Raw genomic sequence first — 19,407 nt, forward strand, 5'->3', positions numbered from 1 at the left:
AGGGGAAGGTAAAAAGCGCTCTCCATCTAATTCTCATTCTCTCTGGCATTGGGGATAAACCCTTTGGTATACAATGCTTGAACACATGCAAGTTCCTTTAATTCCAGGGAGATGACTAGGGGGTACCGATCAGAAGAACGTGCATACCTCGCACTCACAATCAGCTTTCGAAGCCTGTTAAAGTATATTTCTTGGATAAGATAGCAAGAGTGCCCTTCTCCCAGATAGCCCCAGTGAACAAATGCAGACTCCATCTGAACAATACCTCTCAAGGCTTCTTTGGGTGTTGCTCTCCTCCCTTTTCAGTGATATCCTTCCCTGCCTCGGATTTATGTCTGGACATCGTTAATTTGCGTGTGCACTTTGGGCACTCTCTTTCTCCAATTCCGACTTTTAGTGGAAAGCAGGGAAGTGTTCACATAGTGGAAAGCAGGGAAGTGCCCCAATTTGAGACAGCTAGCACCCAATTCTTATTTGCACGGAGCACACGCTGCACTAAACCAGCTGATCACCAGGGTACCACAGCAGCACTCTTTGCAGATGCCATTTATTATGCTACCTTTTAGTGGAGTGGCTTCGAGGCCAGTTTCCCAAAGCCCAAATACATCAGTAACCCTTCTGCCTCCCCCCCCCCCAACACACACACAGAAAAGCAAGGCAGCAGGGATTAGAACTGAAAAGCTAAGTGGCCAGACAGCTCAGGATTGGTTCCAACAGGCATTCAAAAGGTCAGGAAGGAGAATGCTGAGTAGGACAATGCAATTGTGTTCTCAGCACTGGTGCCTACTGCAGTCTGTGTTTATTTGCCAACGTGGTAAGCAATTGTGCATTCCGCAGCCCTAGCATTTACCTACGCCACTGAACAGCATTTCAAGATTGAAATGACTGTATACTCCTGTACTAAAGAAACAGATGCAATAATGTACCAAAGGGCTGGCAAGGGCTAAAGCTGCAGCAGTGTCTTGTGCGAGACAAGTGAAGCAAATCCAGCCTGCTGTGCCGTGTGCCAAGTGCCATCCCGCTGTAATCTGATATTGGCATATATTCTCCATGCATCTTTGCATCAATATAGACGGTTCCTGGTAGTGAAGGTGCTGGTAGGATGGTTTTATCTGGGACACTTCTGTGGTGCATAGACAAGTCACCATTGCCCTATCTCTGACCATTTTCTATACCGCGCGACCACTCTGTAATACCCCACATTGCTGCAAAATTGGCAATGGAGTTGCCCGAGCAGCACAACCTCCTAGGTCAGGACACAATTCCAGTGCGACGTGACATCACAAGCTTAAGACTTTGTTGGCTGGCACAACAAAAGAAGAAAGGAACAAAAAGTGGCTGACCACGGAAGGCGACTTGAAATCCTGAAGAAAGGCCTGGAAACCTTCCCCTCCAAAATCTGAGAACACCAGCACTCCACAGCTCAGAAACCTGGGTTGCTTCCGCATAGCCACCATTGCCTGTTTTTGTCTCACTGCAGCTATGAATCCTTTGGAAAGGGCAATTCCCCTTTCTTTCCCCCTAGTGCCTACCCCCCACTCTTGCCTCTGAGGGCTTTTTGCCAGTTTCCCCTCCCCAAATCAACAGTTTGTATATTGCTGTAGTGTTCTAACACTATAGCGACACACCTACTACTGATAATTTTGAAAATAAAATGCCCATAAAACGAGGGGAAATGTGGCACCAAATGCGGGTGGGAAGGAGCAGAAATCTCCGCCTTCCGCCACCACACTTTCCCCAAACCCACTTTGGGTGTGATCTTTTGAAAATCTGGACCGAAGCAAGTCTGGGAACCTGCCAAGTGGGGCCGGGGGAAATCCAGAAGAGGGATGACCAGACAACAGTGTTGTACAGAAGCCCCCAAAACCACCACAGCAGTTTGGGAGCCGAGGGAGAGCAAGCGGGAGCAAGGTCTTCACTCCTTTGCAAAAGGAAGAAGCAAAACACGTGGAGAAGGAAGAGCTTTAGTGACAAAGTCAAAAATGCATCCTGAGAATGGAAGGTCATGTAGAGAGAACAGACAGGCAACAACAATCACAGGGTTTGTTAAAACAGCAGTTCTAGAGGGGGTAGCCATGTTAGTCTGTTGCAGCAAAAACAAAAAAAGGAGTCTAGTGGCATCCAAAGACTAATAGCTTTATTGTGGCATAAGCTTTTGTGGGCGAGAGACCATTTCATCAGATGCAGGAAGTGAAACTTCGGGTCACAGTGGTTCTAGATATGTATCTATGCATACAGGGCAAAAACTGTGAAGGATAAGATTAAAAGGCCATGAACTGCAAGAGGTATCATCTGTGACATTTTAATGAAACATACCTCTTGCATTTCATGGCCTTTTACCCCACGATTCATACCCTCACACACACTGGTGTGCATATCTGCATTCTGAACTTTAATTTCTTCCGTCTGATGAAACAGGCTCTAGTCTACAATAGATTATGCTGCAAAAAATCTATTCGGCTTTAAGATGCCACTAGATTCCTTTACATTTTAGTAAAAGTACTTCTGTTTCACATATTCCACCAATAGTTAAGCACATTACTACCTCTACACACACACACAAACCCACTGTGGCCAAACTAGCAGTCATATGATGTTTCGTTTAGGTTTTGCCCCCCACTGTCCAGTCTTTGTGCGGTCTCTATACATTTGCTTTTCCTCTTCCCGTAGTTATAACTTTTTCATAGTAAGTGTAGAAATAGCAGTATGATACCAATGCATGCCCCTCCTCTACTGTCCAGCCTGCCAGTTATGAACCTACTCATATACCCTGCTCTCTGTGCCCGTGCCTACATATGTGAGGGGGGTGGCAATCAGAGACCGGGCTTTTTCAGTAGTGCCCCTCACATCTGGAATGCCATCCCCCACGAGGCTTGCCTGGCACCTACTGCCCTTTAGGCACCAAACACAGCTTTCACCCAGACTTTTAACTGACAAGTTCCATCTTTCAGAGCTGTTTTTATGATCGTCTTCTAGCTTGAGGACTGTTTTATGAATATCACTTTAGGCTTCTACATGTCATTTTATGAAGCTTGTATGTCTTACTGTAATCTTGATCATTTCTATGTTGTTGTTCTCATGGTTTGATTTTATTGTTTTTTACTTTGTTAGCCATCTTGAGCAGGTCTCTGCAGAGATGGCATATAAGTGTTCTAAATAAACAAATGAATAAAATAAAGTTGATCTAATTTGCTGGAATAAAGGGGCTGGGGGACTTGTTGCCAGGGAGGATATGCATCTCAAAATGCATGGAGAGGAACTTCAGTCCGCAAACCAGGTGCACTCCAGTATGGCAAAGTAGCTGGATTAGCTCCTAACAGAAATCAGCAGATGAAATCAACAAAGTGAATATCTGATCAGGTGCATAGATGTGGGGGATTTGTGCACAACAGAGTAGAGAACACCACTATTTTTCTACATGCTGTAATAATGACAGAGGATAGGATAGAGAAGTTCCCAGGAAGAGAAACTGATTGAGATGTCTACAAAACCTTGCATCGGTTTAATGAAATACAGAGGAGGAGTAGCAGCAGCAACTGACCACAGATTCAGGAGAGATAAAAGAAAATAATTCGTCACAGTATGCATCGTTAACTTACAGCCATGTTTCCCAACCTGTGAGTCGGGACCCAAAAGTGGGTCGCAAAGCCTCTGAAAGTGGGTCACAGCCCTGCCCTCCCCAACAGCTGCCCCTATCCTTTCCTCCCTAATAGCGGTCCCCACCCTTTCCATTGCTCTCTTTTGCATTTTGGAAACCAAGATGTGACCCTGGAAACAGTATCTTCCGTGTCATACATCAGTTGGAATTTTTTTTTCTTCACTGCATATGCATGCTGACCAAATAAAACATGTCCTGATGGTTACTAGAGTGAGTTTCTTAGAAACTTAAGGGGGACTAGAGGGACTAATGGAGAAGGACAGGGTGATCAAAGTTGGAATGTAACTTCCATAAGAAGAAGCCGGGTATATTGGAATGCCGCTGGCTTGGGGTTAGCCACCATAGAAAATGGAATGCTGAACTAGATAGGAGCCAAGATCATCGTTTATGCCTAGGGTGCCACAAATCCTTAGCCCAGCCCTGGATGGGTCACCATACCAAGTACATTTGGACTTGTGAGTCACCATACCAAAAAGGTTGGGAACCGCTGACTTACTGAACTCACTGCCAAAACATGCTGTTACCTGGTTTTAAAGGAGCATTACACAAATTCACAGAGGACGGCTTTCTCCGCAGCTTTTAGTCAGAACAGCTAAAGGGAAGCTCCAGGTTCAGGGGCATTCTGTGTCTATCCCCTACACCTCTTGAGGAATTCTAGATGGCTAATGTCGGAAACAGGACCACGAACTGGATAGCTCTTTGATGAGATTCAACAGAGCTCTTTGTAGATTCCTAGGAATTTGAGTGGAGAACAAACAGTGAAAGATCCCAAGTTGCCATATTATTATGCCTTCTCCTTGTATGGAAAGCTACAGAAACCATGCCCACAATCTGGTGGTCTGGATACCTCCTATCAAACCTGCAAGAGTCTAAATCTTCAGCCCACATTTGGTCTCTGTGGGCCATATGGCTGCCAGGGACCAGTACAAGCTGTGCTGTCTACTAGAGGTCTTTCCAGGCTGAACATATGGATCCCCCAGAGAAAAAGGTTCCTCTCCTCTCCTGGGGACACTGCCTGTTTTGTGCGATAATGCCCAAAAGCAGAATGCTACCATCTGGGCAAAGCCTTGATTGAAAAGGATGGAAGAGACAGACTGGCTTTCTTCCATCAGATCCAATAAAACACAAAAAGCAGGACTGGAACACTGGTCAAAGAAGAGTATTCACCTCCCATAACAACTGCCTGGAACTATACCTTCAGATCCTATTTCAATGTACATAAGCAAACATGCAGTATAGCCCTGCTAGGACTGAATGCAGATGAGGAATTGCATATTCTAAAATTCTGCATGGAAAACCAGCATGTTGCAGAAAGCGGGCTGGGCTAGAGCCTCTTCCTCAAAATATAGTATCTTTCCATAAGGCTTGGCTAACAGTAGCGTTTGGACACGCAGTTTCTCACCGGTATTCTGGCATGCCCATAGTCCCAGGAGGGATACACCAAGAACTTTTTGGCACTCTGAACTGGGTATCAGATTCAGCTGCTATTATTCGGAAAGCTGTAGAATCAGATTCTCATACTATATAACGCCTTTGCAGATAACAGTCTTTTAACAGGCAGAAAAAGAAACATGCATTCAAAAGACACCCTGGGCCAATGTAAGCACAACGATCTCTATTTAGTGTTCTCTACTCTGTTGTGCACAAATCCCCCCCACACACACACACTTGCCTAAACCAGAATGTGATGTTAGCATCAGTGTTAGCCAGGGACCGTGTCTAACCTTTTTTTTTTTTAAGCCAGCCTTGGTTAGCAATGAGCAAACCTTGGTTAGCAGTAAACATAGTCAACATTCGTGCCAATATCTCTCTTAATTATTAACTAAAAGGTGCCGTCAAGTTGCAACGGACTTATGGCGGCCTCTCGCAGGATTTTCAAGGCAAGAGATGAGCAGAGGCGGTTTGCCATTGCCTTCCACTGCATAGCAACCGGCTCTGGTTAATGTTGAATGGGTAGGTTGCTGCGGAAGGCGAAAGGGACTGGAGAAGAGGCACACGCTATCCTGCAGCCTGATCCTGGGTTAAAAGGTCAGGAATGCTGTATTATGATCACTAATATTAGCTTTGCTTAAGCCCTCAGGGAACGTCAGCAAAACCAACTACTTTGAGGGAAAGCCAGCAGCTTCCTCCTTCCTTCCCGTTTTCCCCACCAACACAGTCACTGAAGTCAAGGCAGGATTCAGACGCAATTCGGGATTGCGCCAGTTTGTCCCACCATGAAGGACTACAATTTCTTTCTTTTTTTAAAAAAAAAAAAGACAGATCATGATGGGTAGCCGTGTTAGTCTGTCAATACCAGTAGAAAAGAGCAAGAGTCCAGTAGCACCTTAAAGACTAACAAAATTTCTGGCAGGGTAGGAGCTTTCTGAAGAGATGAGCTGTAGCTCACGAAAGCTCCTACCCTGCCAGAAATTTTTTTGGTCTTTAAGGTACCACTGGACTCTTGCTCTTTTCCACTACTTTTTTATTATTATTATTTGGTAATCTGCTCTGGCAAGATGAAAAACAGAGTGCATTTGACCAACTTATTATGTATTCCTCCAATATAGGACGGAAACAATATTAATCTAGTATCGTTATCATGTTCTCTATTAGAGCTGTAACAGAGTTGAGGCCCCTCGGAGACATAATGGATACACAAGTGGGAATGACTTGGACAACTACACTCTCTACAGTAGGAGTTATGTAACGGTTATGGGAGGGATGCAGAACAATTAGACCGGCACCCATCGTAGCAGCAAATGGGTATCACATTCACTCCCACATGCCATCTCTCAGGAACACCATTGCGTATTACCAGCTAATGTGAAGAGAGGGCTTGCCTTGGCCAGTGGAAAAAATAAATCAAATTCCAATGCACCGGACTGAACATTAGTTTGTTCTGTCCCAGCATCAGCAGCCCGGGGCATAGTATCATCTGGGGGTTTCCCTTCTTTTTCATTGGGAATAGGAATATTCACATTCCTGCCCATGGCCAACACGGCTAGTGTGCAGTTTCCGCTGTCTTGTCAAACATGTGCGGGAGGGCAGGGGGAGGTCTGTGCGGCTGATTTAAGAGCAAAAGACAAGTAAAGCCAAGAGGCAGGCGGGTTTGATGGCAGTGGCTGCACCCACGGTCCACCCCTAGTCTGCCCTGTACTTCTAGCCTCGCTCCTCGGGCTCCGTCAAACTCCTTTCGCATTACACTAGTTCTCTGGAGAGAAGCAGCACATCATGCGGCGTATCATCACAGGCCCTTATCTGCCAAAGTCAGTTGCCATCAAGGCCACAGTCTCTTTTTATAGAGGTGGGAAAACAAGTTCCACTGCCCACTGGCAAGGAGAGGCTGTGGCTCAGTTGCAGAGCAGCTGCTCGGCATGCAGAAGGGTCCCAGGTTCAATCCCCAGCATCTCCAGTTAAAGGGAGCAGGCAAGTAGGGTGATGTGAAAGACCTCTGCCTGAGACCTTGGAGAGCCGCTGCCGGTCAGAGGAGACAATACTGGCTTTGATGGACCAAGGGTCTGATTCAGTAGAAGGCAGCTTCATGTGCTCAAACATCATTCCCAGTAATCCGTTATAAAAGGGGGCTGGACCCAACAGCTTTGCAGTCCGTTAGAACCAGAGGAGGGTCCACATGGCAGCCCCTGGCAGAAGTGTTGGAAACTATGGGAAAGAAGAAGAACCCTGCTGCCAAGCCTTTTTTTCCCATACATTCTCCATCTTGCACCTGCACACCCAAAGTTGTGCATATAAACCACCAAGGACCCAGACTCAATCTTGGCACCAGCTGGCGAAGGGCATGCCCCCTTATGATCTTAATAATGTCTATGAAACGTTCATACTATTTTTTTTCTTTTTTTGCAGAAGAAAGTTATATAGGGAGGGCTGTACACCACATTGAGCCCCATCACAGAGTATATATGTTTAGCATGCAGAGTAGGAATACCACCAGCAGCCACAGAGAACTGACTTGGGCATAAGTAGCCAACCTGTGGCACACCTGCCTAACCTCTTCAACGCCATGCTGCGCCTGCTCCCTTTGTTCAGCGAACTAAAGGCAAAGCCACACCGAGGCATGGGACAGAAGGCTATGCAGCATGCATTAGGCCATACTATGGATTTGACTTGTAGCACACTTGCCAGAAAGGTTGGCCACCAGTCAGCTTGTGCACCCTGTACGTTGGCTCTTTCCCTATGGATCATATTTGCAGAACCTGGCAAGGAGCAAGCTACCAAGTTTCAGGAGCAAGCTGTGAAGACAAACCGAGAGTCCGTGTTTCTGTCGGGCAACAAAGTTCCATCTACTCCAGAGCTATGTGACTGTGGAAGTTCTGACACACAATGGTTTTAAGTCTCCGGGCTTCTTAGAATCAGAGAGCTTTTAACATGCAGCGATGAGCACAACTTAACAATGACAGCGGGGTCTACAAGGCTTGACTAAACCATCACAACTGATCCTGGAGATATACCAAGAATCCTGAAGTACAAACTGTTTCAAACACTGTTTCAAAAAGCAGAAAGTTGGATGCCAACAGTCCGAAGAAGCCTTTTAGTGCCAGTAATGCAAACATCAGCCTTTGCTAGTTCACTCACTCCCTTTTCTCCATCCTGAGAGCATCCAGAGAAAAGACAGTTCCCATAGGCAACAGTGTGCCGTGCAGCTTCTCAGTTTGTCCCTCTGGCCCTCCTTGCTCTTGCAGATCACCCAGGAGCTAGATCTCTGAGGATCTAACACATCTGCCACTGGGATTGGTGTTTGGGCTATGTTTACAAGACACATTACATAATGTGACTTCCAAGCATATATTTCCCCCTAATTCAGGAGGAGAATGGGGGTACAGGGGGCACAGGAGAATGGAATTATACACACACATGCAAACACACATAGCGTTCCACCCCAAACTGCATGGGATCCCAGATTTATTAACCTGCAAGGATGGATAATTGCCACATTTGCTTCCTCTGAACATATGTGGCAGTCCTCCAGATCTAGGATATTTGGCATGCACAATCCTTACTGGTTTTGCCAAACCTCCCCCTCCACACACACACACAAGTATATCTGTGGGAGGGGGCATTTGGGGGTGCAGTGCTCAGACACTTTTTAAAAAAAAATAGCAAAGAAGAATTTACTAACACAAAGCACGGCAGACCGATCTAACGCATTTGAAACTAAAATCCTCCATTTACACAGAATAACCCCACCAAAGAGACAAAGGAAGAAAGACTAGTCCCTCTCATGGACCGGCTGTCATTCAACGCGGTCTCACCTGCACAACCTCAGAAGCCCTCTCTACATCAGTAGCCGAGGAAAAGTAGCTGAGGAAAAGATGCAGGGAAAAGGGGGAAAGCCATCTTGAATGTCAGAAAACAAGAAGAGAGTGCGAAAGATAAACTTACTTTGCCACTTTTGGCGGTCTGGGGCATCCACAAATCTGTCTGTTTAAAAAGCATCTGGGCTAATATTGCGGCACCGCTTGGAACCTCGAACAGCAACTTCCAGTGCTGCTGCCCAGAGAGACGCAGAGAGCAAGAGAGAGGGAGAGAGGGAGCAGAGCGCAACGCTGCAGAGAAAGAGAGAGAGAGAAAGAGACAGGAACAGCAGAGTGAAGCACCAAGCCACTGCTTAATTCAGCCTGTTGCCAGTCACAATGCTGCATGCTGGCTGTGGGGTGAGAAAGGGAGAGATGAGAAACGGCAAGAGGAAGAAGCTCTTCCCAATCACGTACCGCAGGTTCACAAGGAGGAGGCAGCCAGAGCCAGACATTCCACAAAATACCTGCATAGAAGGAAGGCGGTGTACAAATCAAGCGAGGGGCGACGCTAACAGAGAACAGCCGGGCACGTTCACAAAATACACTAGGTGCCAGAAAGGTGTATGATATGGTCAGGGAAAACCAGAACTGGCCTTCCAGCAGAGAGAGAACAGCTGGATCAAACAGGAGGAGAACGAATTTGGCAACCGAGAATGCCTGCAAATGGCTACGAAGCCACAGATTGCTAAACCTCACACCCTGGATGCATCTTTTTCAAGCTAATGGTTTCAATAATTCATGGGGGGGGCTTCCATTTGCTGAGCTAAGGTGGTAATTCTCGCTCTCTCCTGCGCCACCCTATTGCTCCCAGCAGGACTTCCCAGCAGTAATCCGGATGGAGGAGAGCAGCGACCCCCCCCAAGCATCAAATATTCATAGGATCTCAGGAGGAGACTCCTGCAGAAGGTGCACTGCAGGTTATTAATAGCAACCCATTGTGTCTGGGGCTTGCTGCCTCTCAAGATTCCTAAAGGAACCAAAGGGGGAAAGGGGGAGGGAAGACATAACTGAACACATGAACACATGAAGCTGCCTTATATTGAATCAGACCCTTGGTCCATCAAAGTCAGTATTGTCTACTCTGACCGGCAGTGGCTCTCCAGGGTCTCAAGCAGAGGTCTTTCACATCACCTACTTGCCAAGTCCCTTTAACTGGAGATGCCAGGGATTGAACCTGGGATCTTCTGCATGCCAAGCAGATGCTCTACCACTGAGCCACGGCCCCTCCCCCTAGGTGGCAAAAGATAAAAGGAACCATGTCCATACCTCATCTCAGCCTACCTCTATCTGATTAGGTGACTATCCTCTCTGCTTTGAGGCCTTTACTGATTCTACAAGTCAAAGATGACATAAATTGTGTCCAAAAACAAAAGGCTCAGAGAAAATGATTTTTGTCTTTGATTTAAAGGCCCACCCCTGCAAACAAGCAATAAACTGTGTTAGGAATCCCTGCAAAGGAAGCTGCTTTTTTGCAAGCTTCTTGAGAAGGTATCTTGCCATACTGCCTCTGGGGAAAGACAAATCACTGCTCAAGTATGTGCCTTCCATAGTTTTGCTCAGGCAATTGCTTTTGATGTTCAGTTTGCATGTAAAGCTACTTGGAGGGGTGGAATGGAATAGAGGCCTAGCAGAACACAGCCAGTAAAGAAAGGCACCCGTGGTCCCATAAAGAGCCTCTCCAACCCTTCAGTTAGCCTGGTCAAATCCCCACTGTGGCCTGAAGCATCATCTTAATCATGGATACCCTTTCTTTCCATTGCCTTCTTTGCTTCACCTCCTAGTGCTTTCAAGCTCAGCTACCACATTTGGCAGGCCCTGTGCCCTCAAATCAGTGGGCCTTCTAAGTATACTTACAGGGTTTGTTCTAAACAGAAACACACAGGTGGACCCTTGAAAACAGGAAAAACACATTTGTGTACATGCATGCACTCACACCTCGCCTCTTCCAGTTGTCCTCTACATTTAGAAATGCCCCCAACATTTCCTCCATATCGCATTTCCTCCTTTGGAATAAATATATACAAATTCTAAAGCATCGGAACCCATAATTTAAACAAAATAAACACACATATATTGTTTTAATTTACAGAACCCTGGCTGGGATCATTTTGATGCAGACATAATAACTATATATCATCTCCCCCTTACCTTGGTAAAGGTAGTCCCCTGTGAAAGCACTGGGTCATTCCTGACCCATGAGGTGATGTCACATCACGATGTTCACTAGGCAGACTATGTTTACATGGTGGTTTGCCATTGCCTTCCCCAGAAGTCTACACTTTACTCCCAGCAAGCTGGGTGCTCATTTTATCGACCTAGGAAGGATGGAAGGCTGAGTCAACCTTGAGCCAGCTACCTGAATCCGACTTCCGTCGGGATCGAACTCAGGTCGTGAGCAGAGCTTTTAACTGCAGTAGTGCAGCTTACTGCACCATGGGGCTCCTTTTCTACTATGCTGAATATTCTCATCCTTTTGAAGTCTGCCTAGGAAGGAGATCTGGATGCCCTGAGCTGGATAGCCCAGGCTAGCCTGATCTCATCAGATCTTGTGAAGCTAAGCAGGGTTGGCACGGGTTAGTACTTGGATGGGAGGCCACCGAGGAATACCAGAGTTGCTCTGCAGAGGCAGGCGATGGCAAACCACCTCTGTTAGTCTCTTGCCTTGAAAACCCTATGGGGTCACCATAAGTCGGCTGCGACTTGCTAGCACTTTCCACCACCATGCACTCACACAGGAGGATCCCTCATTCTACTAGAACCGCACCACTAGCTCACTCAGATCACGTTGTTGTCTAGAGCAAGTCATTTCCCAGAAAGAAAAAAAAACCACATCAACAGAACAAGGTAGCTCACTGGAGCGAGGAGACAACTTGAGCTTTCAAAATCCACCACCATCTCCACCTGTCAACTCCTTTCACAGATTATCTCCTAACTTGCTCTTCCATTATCAATCAGCCCCAGCACATGTTACATTTGGGACTTTTCCAGCTAAACAGAAAGCATAAATGCTTGCTTTGTCCTTTTAAGGCAAGTTAGATAAGACTTTTTTCCCCGATTCCATACCTATGCTCCAAGAAGTATCCAGCCCTGTTTAAACATACACTGCATTACACAGCCTTTGATCATGAACAAAATAACTTATAGTGATTAAACAGAAGAGATCGAAAACAGCTATCTCTTTACATGTGACAAAGCTAGCCCTGATAGGCAACCTCAGCAAAACACAGATGATCCTACTAAGGATGGACAGTAGTAATGGGAATAATGTTCCAGCATGAGGGGGGAAAGGTATCCTGTAGAGCAACAATGCCATTATTTGCAAGATCAAGCAAGTAAGCACACTGAGCAAGGAAGTACTGTGTTTCTCATGCACACGCACGTGCACACTAAGGGGCATAAACTGAGGATCCATAATGAGGAAGGAGCACTCTGCCTATAAGGCATAAATTCATTGTCAGAGTATGCACAAACCCTAGTTTCAGTTCCTCAGGCATCTCAGGTTAAAGGATCTCGGACAGCAAGGCTGAGAAATACCTCTATCTGAGATGATGGAGAGATTCTGCTAGTCCAGTATAAGAGCACAAAAGCAGATGGGGGGGGGGAAATGTTGTCTTCCTTTAAGACAGCTTCTTATGCAAGCAATGTGGAAAGCAGAAGAAAGGCAGAAGAGAGCGGTCAGATATGCACCCAAAAAACCTCACCCACCATTATTTAAAAACTTGAAGTTTGTGCAAATAAAACTCCCAGGGATAAAGTTCACAAAAAAGCAGAACGTTTTGGAACGCTGGTTGCCAAAGAGAACCCAGCAAGGATGGAAGGGGAGGGGAAGTAAAGAGAGGCTGCATCTTTCTCCAGGGCATTGTGTTTCCTAGACAACTACTCTTTAACTGCACAAAGGCACAAAGTGTATTGCAGGGCACAGACTCCCCCCCTTCCCCCCCCCCAATTAATCTTTCCTGAACACAATTCCTGGTAAGTAATTAGGCAGTTAAAACACAGCTACTTTTTTTGTTACTTGGGTTCCACCAAGAAAAAAGGGGGGGAATAAGCTGGGACTGGGAAGCTTTCGTACTCCAGCCGAGCACACACACAAAATGCAGCAGGTGGGCTTTTTATAGCAATGCTACCAGACGGGTGTTTTGTTTTTTTTAAGTTCCTTCCATTGTGAATGAGCGCATGCTGGCACCTCAGACTGTGAAGTTACAGGAAGTTCTCAGAAACTGACATTTTTGCTTACCAAAACTGAATGGTCCTGGTTTTGAAATCACCAGTAAAGCTATTTTAATTCTCTCGCTCACTCTCGCTTTCTCTGCAAGTTGTTTAAACCACGTTTCTGCTTCACTTTGCTGATCTATAGCTTGGCTCAGTACCAACTCAGTTACTTCTGCAAAAAGGCAAAAGAAGAGTTTTGTGGCTCCTTACAAATATTATACAAAGATACTCATCCCCCCCCCCTTGCTGGTGGGTGGCTACTAAAAAGCACACTGTGAAGGGAGAGATGTAGGTCCAGGAGAAGAAAAATCAGAATGGTGTTTCTCAAAAGAAAGTTATTGATTAAAATAAGAGATTATGCCTGAAGACCAATTCCACAGGGTTTCTGTGTTAATCTGCTGCCACAGAAACAGGAAGAAATCTTGTGGCAACTTAAAGCTGTGGCATAAACTGTCATGGACACATTCTTCATTGGTGCCTGATGAGTTTTAGCTCCACTTCTGTTCACACTGTGCAAGTCACAGAAATCAAGATGCGAGCTGTAACTAAAGGCACACCCCAGGCTGCTTTGCATCTGACAGCATAACAGCAAATATAGGAAACCCTCCAGAATTACAGCCAAACGACAGTACCTTGACACTGCCTGGATATGAGTGAAAACCAGCCAATTCAAGCCCAATAAAGTAGTGGGGGGGAAATGCACAAAACCAGGTCCGATTGGTCAAAACTAAGAAGAGAACTGCATGACTGCATGAGAGAGAAGTATGTTCCCCAGAGAAGGCTAAGATCATATAATACCGACTTACTGGTGGTCTCCGGCCTGAGGAGTATTCAGCTGGCCTTAACCAGGGCCAGGGCTTTTTCTGCCTATGGTTGAGGCCAGCTAGTTTGTACTATAAATGCTGGCCTCCCTACCTGACCTGCCGCTGCCGCACAACTGCCTGCAGGCCATACTGTGGCCTTTATACTGCAACCCTATGCGTCATCAGTAAGGTTGCCAGGTCCCTCTTCGCCACCAGCGGGAGGGTTTGGGGGCAGAGCCATGAGGAAGGCGGGGTTTGGGGAGGGACTTCAATGCCATAGAGTCCAACTGCCAAAGCGGCCATGTTCTCCAAATGAACTGATCTCTATCAGCTGGAGATCAGTTGTAATAGCAGGAGGTTTCCAGCTAGTACCTGGAGGTTGGCAACCCTAGCCATTAGGAATTAAAATTAGAATTTATTTTAATTTTCTTAGGGCTGTTTTAATGTATAGTTCTATGTGATTCTATCGTTTTATTGTAAGTTTGTAAATTGTGTGAACTGCTCTGAGCCCAGCTCATTGGGGTACAGCGGGTTATAAGATTGATTGATTGAATTAATAAATATTTTAAAAATGGGAAAGTAGGAGAGACAAGGCTGCAGAGGACAGGGCTCTGTACAAGCAGGTAGAGCAAGCAGATCATGTGACCAAGCAGGTATATCTGTACTAGTGCCTACTGACAACAAGGTTTCATTGAGAGCCCCTCCAGACACTTGGAAACCATAGGGAGAATCTTAACCTCTGGATACACTAGCAGTACTATAGCACCCACATAACCAAAGATGGCAGTAGGGTTGCCAACCTCCAGGTACTAGCTGGAGATCTCCTGCTAGTACAACTGATCTCCAGCCAATAGAGATCAGTTCCCCTGGAGAAAACGGCCGCTTTGGCAATTGGACTCAATGGTATTGAAGCCCCTCCCCAAACCTCGCCCTCCTCAAGCTCTGCCCCAAAAACCTCCCGCCGGTGGCGAAGAGGGAATTGGCAACCCCAGATGGCAGAGATAACCTTTCTACTATGGAAGGCCTTTCCCCCCCACATATTGTGAGACATTCACATTCTACCAGCAGACAACAGGCATGCACGCACATCCTGCTAAGAAACAAAGCAAAAACCAAGGAAAGTTTTAAAAGATAACAAAAATAGCAGAAATATTGGACAGTAGAAGCAGGGGCTGGCACATTTAAATAATGGTGGGTGAGATTTTTTGGGTGCATATCTGACCGCTCTCTTCTGCCTTTCTTCTGCTTTCCACATTGCTTGCATAAGAAGCTGCCCACAGTACTAGCATTACCAGGATCAGCACAATACTATTGCAACACTGAGCTCTGCAGGGAAGAAAAAACTTAATTTCCCCAATATTTCACTCCTGGCATTTGATAACAATGAAACTGTGATTGACTGGAACAATGGCATTAGCTATGGCGATTTCATCTGGATCTTCTGCAACAGATGCCATAAGGGTCATGTTTCCCCGCTGAGAACAAAACATAATCTTAAATGTTCCTGAGAAGATACAACATTTATGCGAAAGAGACACAAAGATTCCCACCTGATCTCTGGCAAATTGGGTTTTTTTTAAAGACAAGCCTGCATTTGGAAGAACGGGCAGCAAAACAGGACTGGCGAACTGTTTTGCACTTCATTTGCATATCCCAGAGGGCAATCCTAACAAGAATTACTTTCATTTACCCCAATGGGCTCACAAGGGTGCAGCTCTATGCTGCCAGAGAGAGAACTCAAGTTCTTTTGCCAGCACTGGAATCCTGTTAAAATATGCTAGTGGGAAAGTCTGAGGACAAACAGAATGGGGAATCAGCACGGAAAACTAACCTTTTAAACAGCATTTTTGAGATTTCTGGCTGCCCTGTTGAGAAAGCCATTCTCTCATTCTTGCAGCATTTGGCTTATAGCCAAGCCTGAATGTTAACCCGTTCAACGCCCGAGAAACATTAATTATCAGCCATCAACAACAACCGAATGGTATGAATGGTATGAATGGAGACTAGAGAACACATCTCTTGTTCTTCAGAGCCTCAAGCACCTTACATTCAGATTTGTTTAGCTATTTATATCACGGTTTTCTCCCCAGTGGCGATCCAAAGATGGTTACGACATTGCTTTCCCTTCCTCCATTGTGTCTTCACAACAACCTTATGAGTTAGGTTAGACTGAGACGATGTGACTGGCCCAAGGTCACCCAGTGAATTTCAAAGCATAGTGGGGGACTTGAACCTGGGTCTCTCAGAGTCTAGTCTGACACCCAAACCACACCACCACACGGGCTGAGCATCTTTCCTCAACTCCAGTATTGCCTGTATTACCCATCTGGTCAACAGTCCTAACAAAAAGCTAGTTTTGAAGTTTTAAAAAAATATTGATAATCCAGCATAACCCCACCAGACGTAAGGAATCCAAAGATAGGAGGGAGCAAATTGCTTCCCCTCTGGTGGAAGCAGGAACAGCAGCAATTATATACTCCTCCATACACCCCCTCCCAAAAAAACATTTCCTTAATCTAAAAAAAAAAAGATGTTAGGGAGCTGAGTTCCAGCCCAGGCTTCCTCCTGGCATGCCAGCTTTAATAAGGAGGGCAGTTTACTCATTTTGTGCGGTCTAAAATAGCACAATGCAGACCAACATTTACCACCTCAGCAACAAGGCCTCAACTAGGGTTGCCAACCTCCAGGTGGTATTAAAACAATCAACAAGCACTGATGGCACAAAAAATACAATATACTACATAAGAACATCACAGTTGTATTCAACATAAACACATAACATGTGCAATATACGTACTGATGTACTGAAATGACCAAAAAGTCCCGAAATACAATTAAACTTCATGCAAGAGAAGGTAAATGCATGAGAACACAAGCCGGACAGTGTAGTACTTCGGCTGGAGTGCGCGCTACTCAAGAATCTGAGAGGCGAGTCTGGCGGGTGTAACAAAATCCCGGAAGCGTGTTCCGCTGGCTGAAGGAACTACTGGAGCCGAAAATAATGGAGGTTCATCAAAGCAAACCTACTTCGTCCCGAGATGGGAACCCGGTATCAACTCCCATTTCACCGTAGCTTTATCCATCGGGGAAGTTAATTTAAACAGCAAGAGATGAAAGTCTATCTCTAGCATGTAGCTTACAATTCCACGGACTGCTTCTAGCAATCTTCTCACACCTTCTCACACATCACACCCAGGGCTGTTCCTGTGGGTTCTCTGCACCCAGAGGAAAGCATTTCAAGGGATGTGAAGGGCTACAATGGGAGGGTGAGAAAGCAAAGTTCCATTCTGTGAGCACAGCCCCACTTGAAAGTGGTAGGATCCAAACCCTGACTTTATGGCATTATTTCTCTCTTATCCCCACTTTTTAATATGCTTCTTTTTTCAGCTGTTGTATTTCTTCTTTCCCCACTTTGCCTCAGTCTCAAACAACAGCAGAAAAGAGTGCAGCCACATCACTTAATGTCCTATGCGTGAATATCCTTAGGCTAGTAAAAATGTAAAGATCCCCTGTGCAAGCACCGGGTCATTCATGACCCATGGGGTGACGTCACATCTCAACGTTTACTAGGAAGACTTTGTTTACAGGGTGATTTGCCAGTGCCTTCCCCAGTCATCTTCCCTTTACCCCCACCAAGCTGGGTACTCAGCTAGTACTTGCCCACATTTGCACTGAAGAAGCAGCATATGAATATAAGTACTACCATGATACAGCCGACGGAGCACTTACATCTTCCCTGGTACCTCCCATTCACACTCATGTGCATGGGCAAATGTAAGCCCAAAGATATCTGTATGTAGGATATTCTGTCTGTTATAACTTATGATACTGTCATGCCTGCCAGTGCAAAATAAGTCGGCTTTATCTGTGCTAAGAGTGCCATCAGGAAATGCTATTTTTTACAGTACTGCCTCTGTTGGAAGTAAATTTCATTGTATACAATGTGATTTATTCCCAACTAAGGACACAAAGGATATTAGCCTTCATCTGCTCACACAACTTTTGAGGAGTTCACACAAGTCCAACTCCAAATAAGTATTTTAAAACATCTAATTTATCCTGGTCGATTCAGTGCTAGATGTACCACCCTCCCAAGTGCCTCAGAATTTGGAAACCAGTGAAGATGGTTCTATAGAATTCTGATGCTTCCGTTTCTCATTTTTCTTTTTCTCCTTATTTCACCTGCTTTCCAATACTTCTATAGCCAATATTAAATATAAGAGATATGAATTGGACTTCCATTTAGGATTACATAAGAAGATACATAAGAATAAAATTTCCTGAAGTGACTGAAATACTCCCATGGAAAGCTAAACCTCGCTTGTTCTCCTAACCCTTTGCTAATAAGGATGGTTAACCAGAAAATGTCAACCTGGCTCTTTAGTTTTTAGGATTTCTCCCACGAAATGCAAATCCAGTCCTAGAATGGCAGATACAACTGCATACATCATGGATGAATGCATTAGCACAAGCCTTTACAACCTTACTCTGCAGACAACATTCTGCTCAGGGCTAACCCAGCAAAATAAGCAACCACACGGAATGCTAGATTTCCAGTGATCTCTCATCTGTGCAAATCTCTTGATAAGAATTCTATCACCTATGCTTTGGTAGAGGCACATGGAGGCAGCTTATAGGGTGGTTGGGATCTTCAGACCCAACTTCTGAACACTGAAGTTAGGTAGTTGTAAAGGGAAGGAAGTAAAAAAGTGATAGAAATTAAAAGTTAACTTGAAAAAACAATACTCTGGCTCATTCTAGATAATTTCATTTGCTATTGTTATGCCACTCACTCAAGAGATGTACAAAAAAATTTAACTTGCTTAGGACAAAAAAGGGTTGGGTAGACCTGATTCTGCTTGAAGAAGAACTTACTGATGATCAAGAGCTTGCCGGTGAAAACTGATCCAATTAAAGAGCCCCCCTAACCTCTTCGGTGCCTCTCAAATTGATGTCAAACAAAAGGAAACCCAACTAGCACACTCCAAGGGCTACAAAAGATACGACTAGGAAACCTACCTGATGCTTGTCCTTTAGTTCCATGGCTGCTCAATGCACCAAGCATAACCAGAAGACCCTAAGTGCAACTCCAGTGCAGGTACTCTTCGAGGTAATCAATGAAGCAGAATTATTACAGTTTAGTGACACCATCTGTGAAAAACAAAAAGGAACAGGAGTCAGTGATTTGGATATACCAAAGGAGATGACAAATTTGCATCCATGGACAGAAATCCTCTCAGCCCAGTGGATACAAACCATTACTCTCCTGGATACCCTTTAGGAAAAGCACAGTAGAAATTATGATCCGAAACAGATCTAGGCAGATGAGAAAACAGACGATGACTCCAAATTTATTTAATATTTTTGCAATTCATCCAACTCATTCCTAAGTAGTGCTCATCAGTTTAACTGCTGAAAAAGCCTGCACCACTGGCAGAAT

General features: G+C 45.2%; 1 protein-coding gene across 4 annotated transcripts in view; it reads right to left on the reverse strand.

Moving 5' to 3' along the window:
- Positions 1-19,109, reverse strand: part of TMEM94 (transmembrane protein 94) — a 92,681-nt gene extending 73,572 nt beyond the window's left edge. For 2 of the 4 annotated variants that reach the window (XM_056857578.1, XM_056857552.1), the window contains exon 1: positions 9,038-9,149. In XM_056857578.1, coding sequence (XP_056713556.1) covers positions 9,038-9,091 — 54 coding nt within the window. In that variant the 5' untranslated portion in view covers positions 9,092-9,149. Of the gene's footprint in view, positions 1-2,316; positions 2,360-9,037; positions 9,150-18,986 lie in introns of those variants that run through there. The other 2 variants (XM_056857570.1, XM_056857561.1) reach the window with 2 other exon arrangements.
- Positions 19,110-19,407: the final 298 nt, after the last annotated feature.

This window comes from Euleptes europaea, chromosome 1 (genome assembly GCF_029931775.1).
Source record: "Euleptes europaea isolate rEulEur1 chromosome 1, rEulEur1.hap1, whole genome shotgun sequence".
Classification (NCBI taxonomy): domain Eukaryota; kingdom Metazoa; phylum Chordata; class Lepidosauria; order Squamata; family Sphaerodactylidae; genus Euleptes; species Euleptes europaea.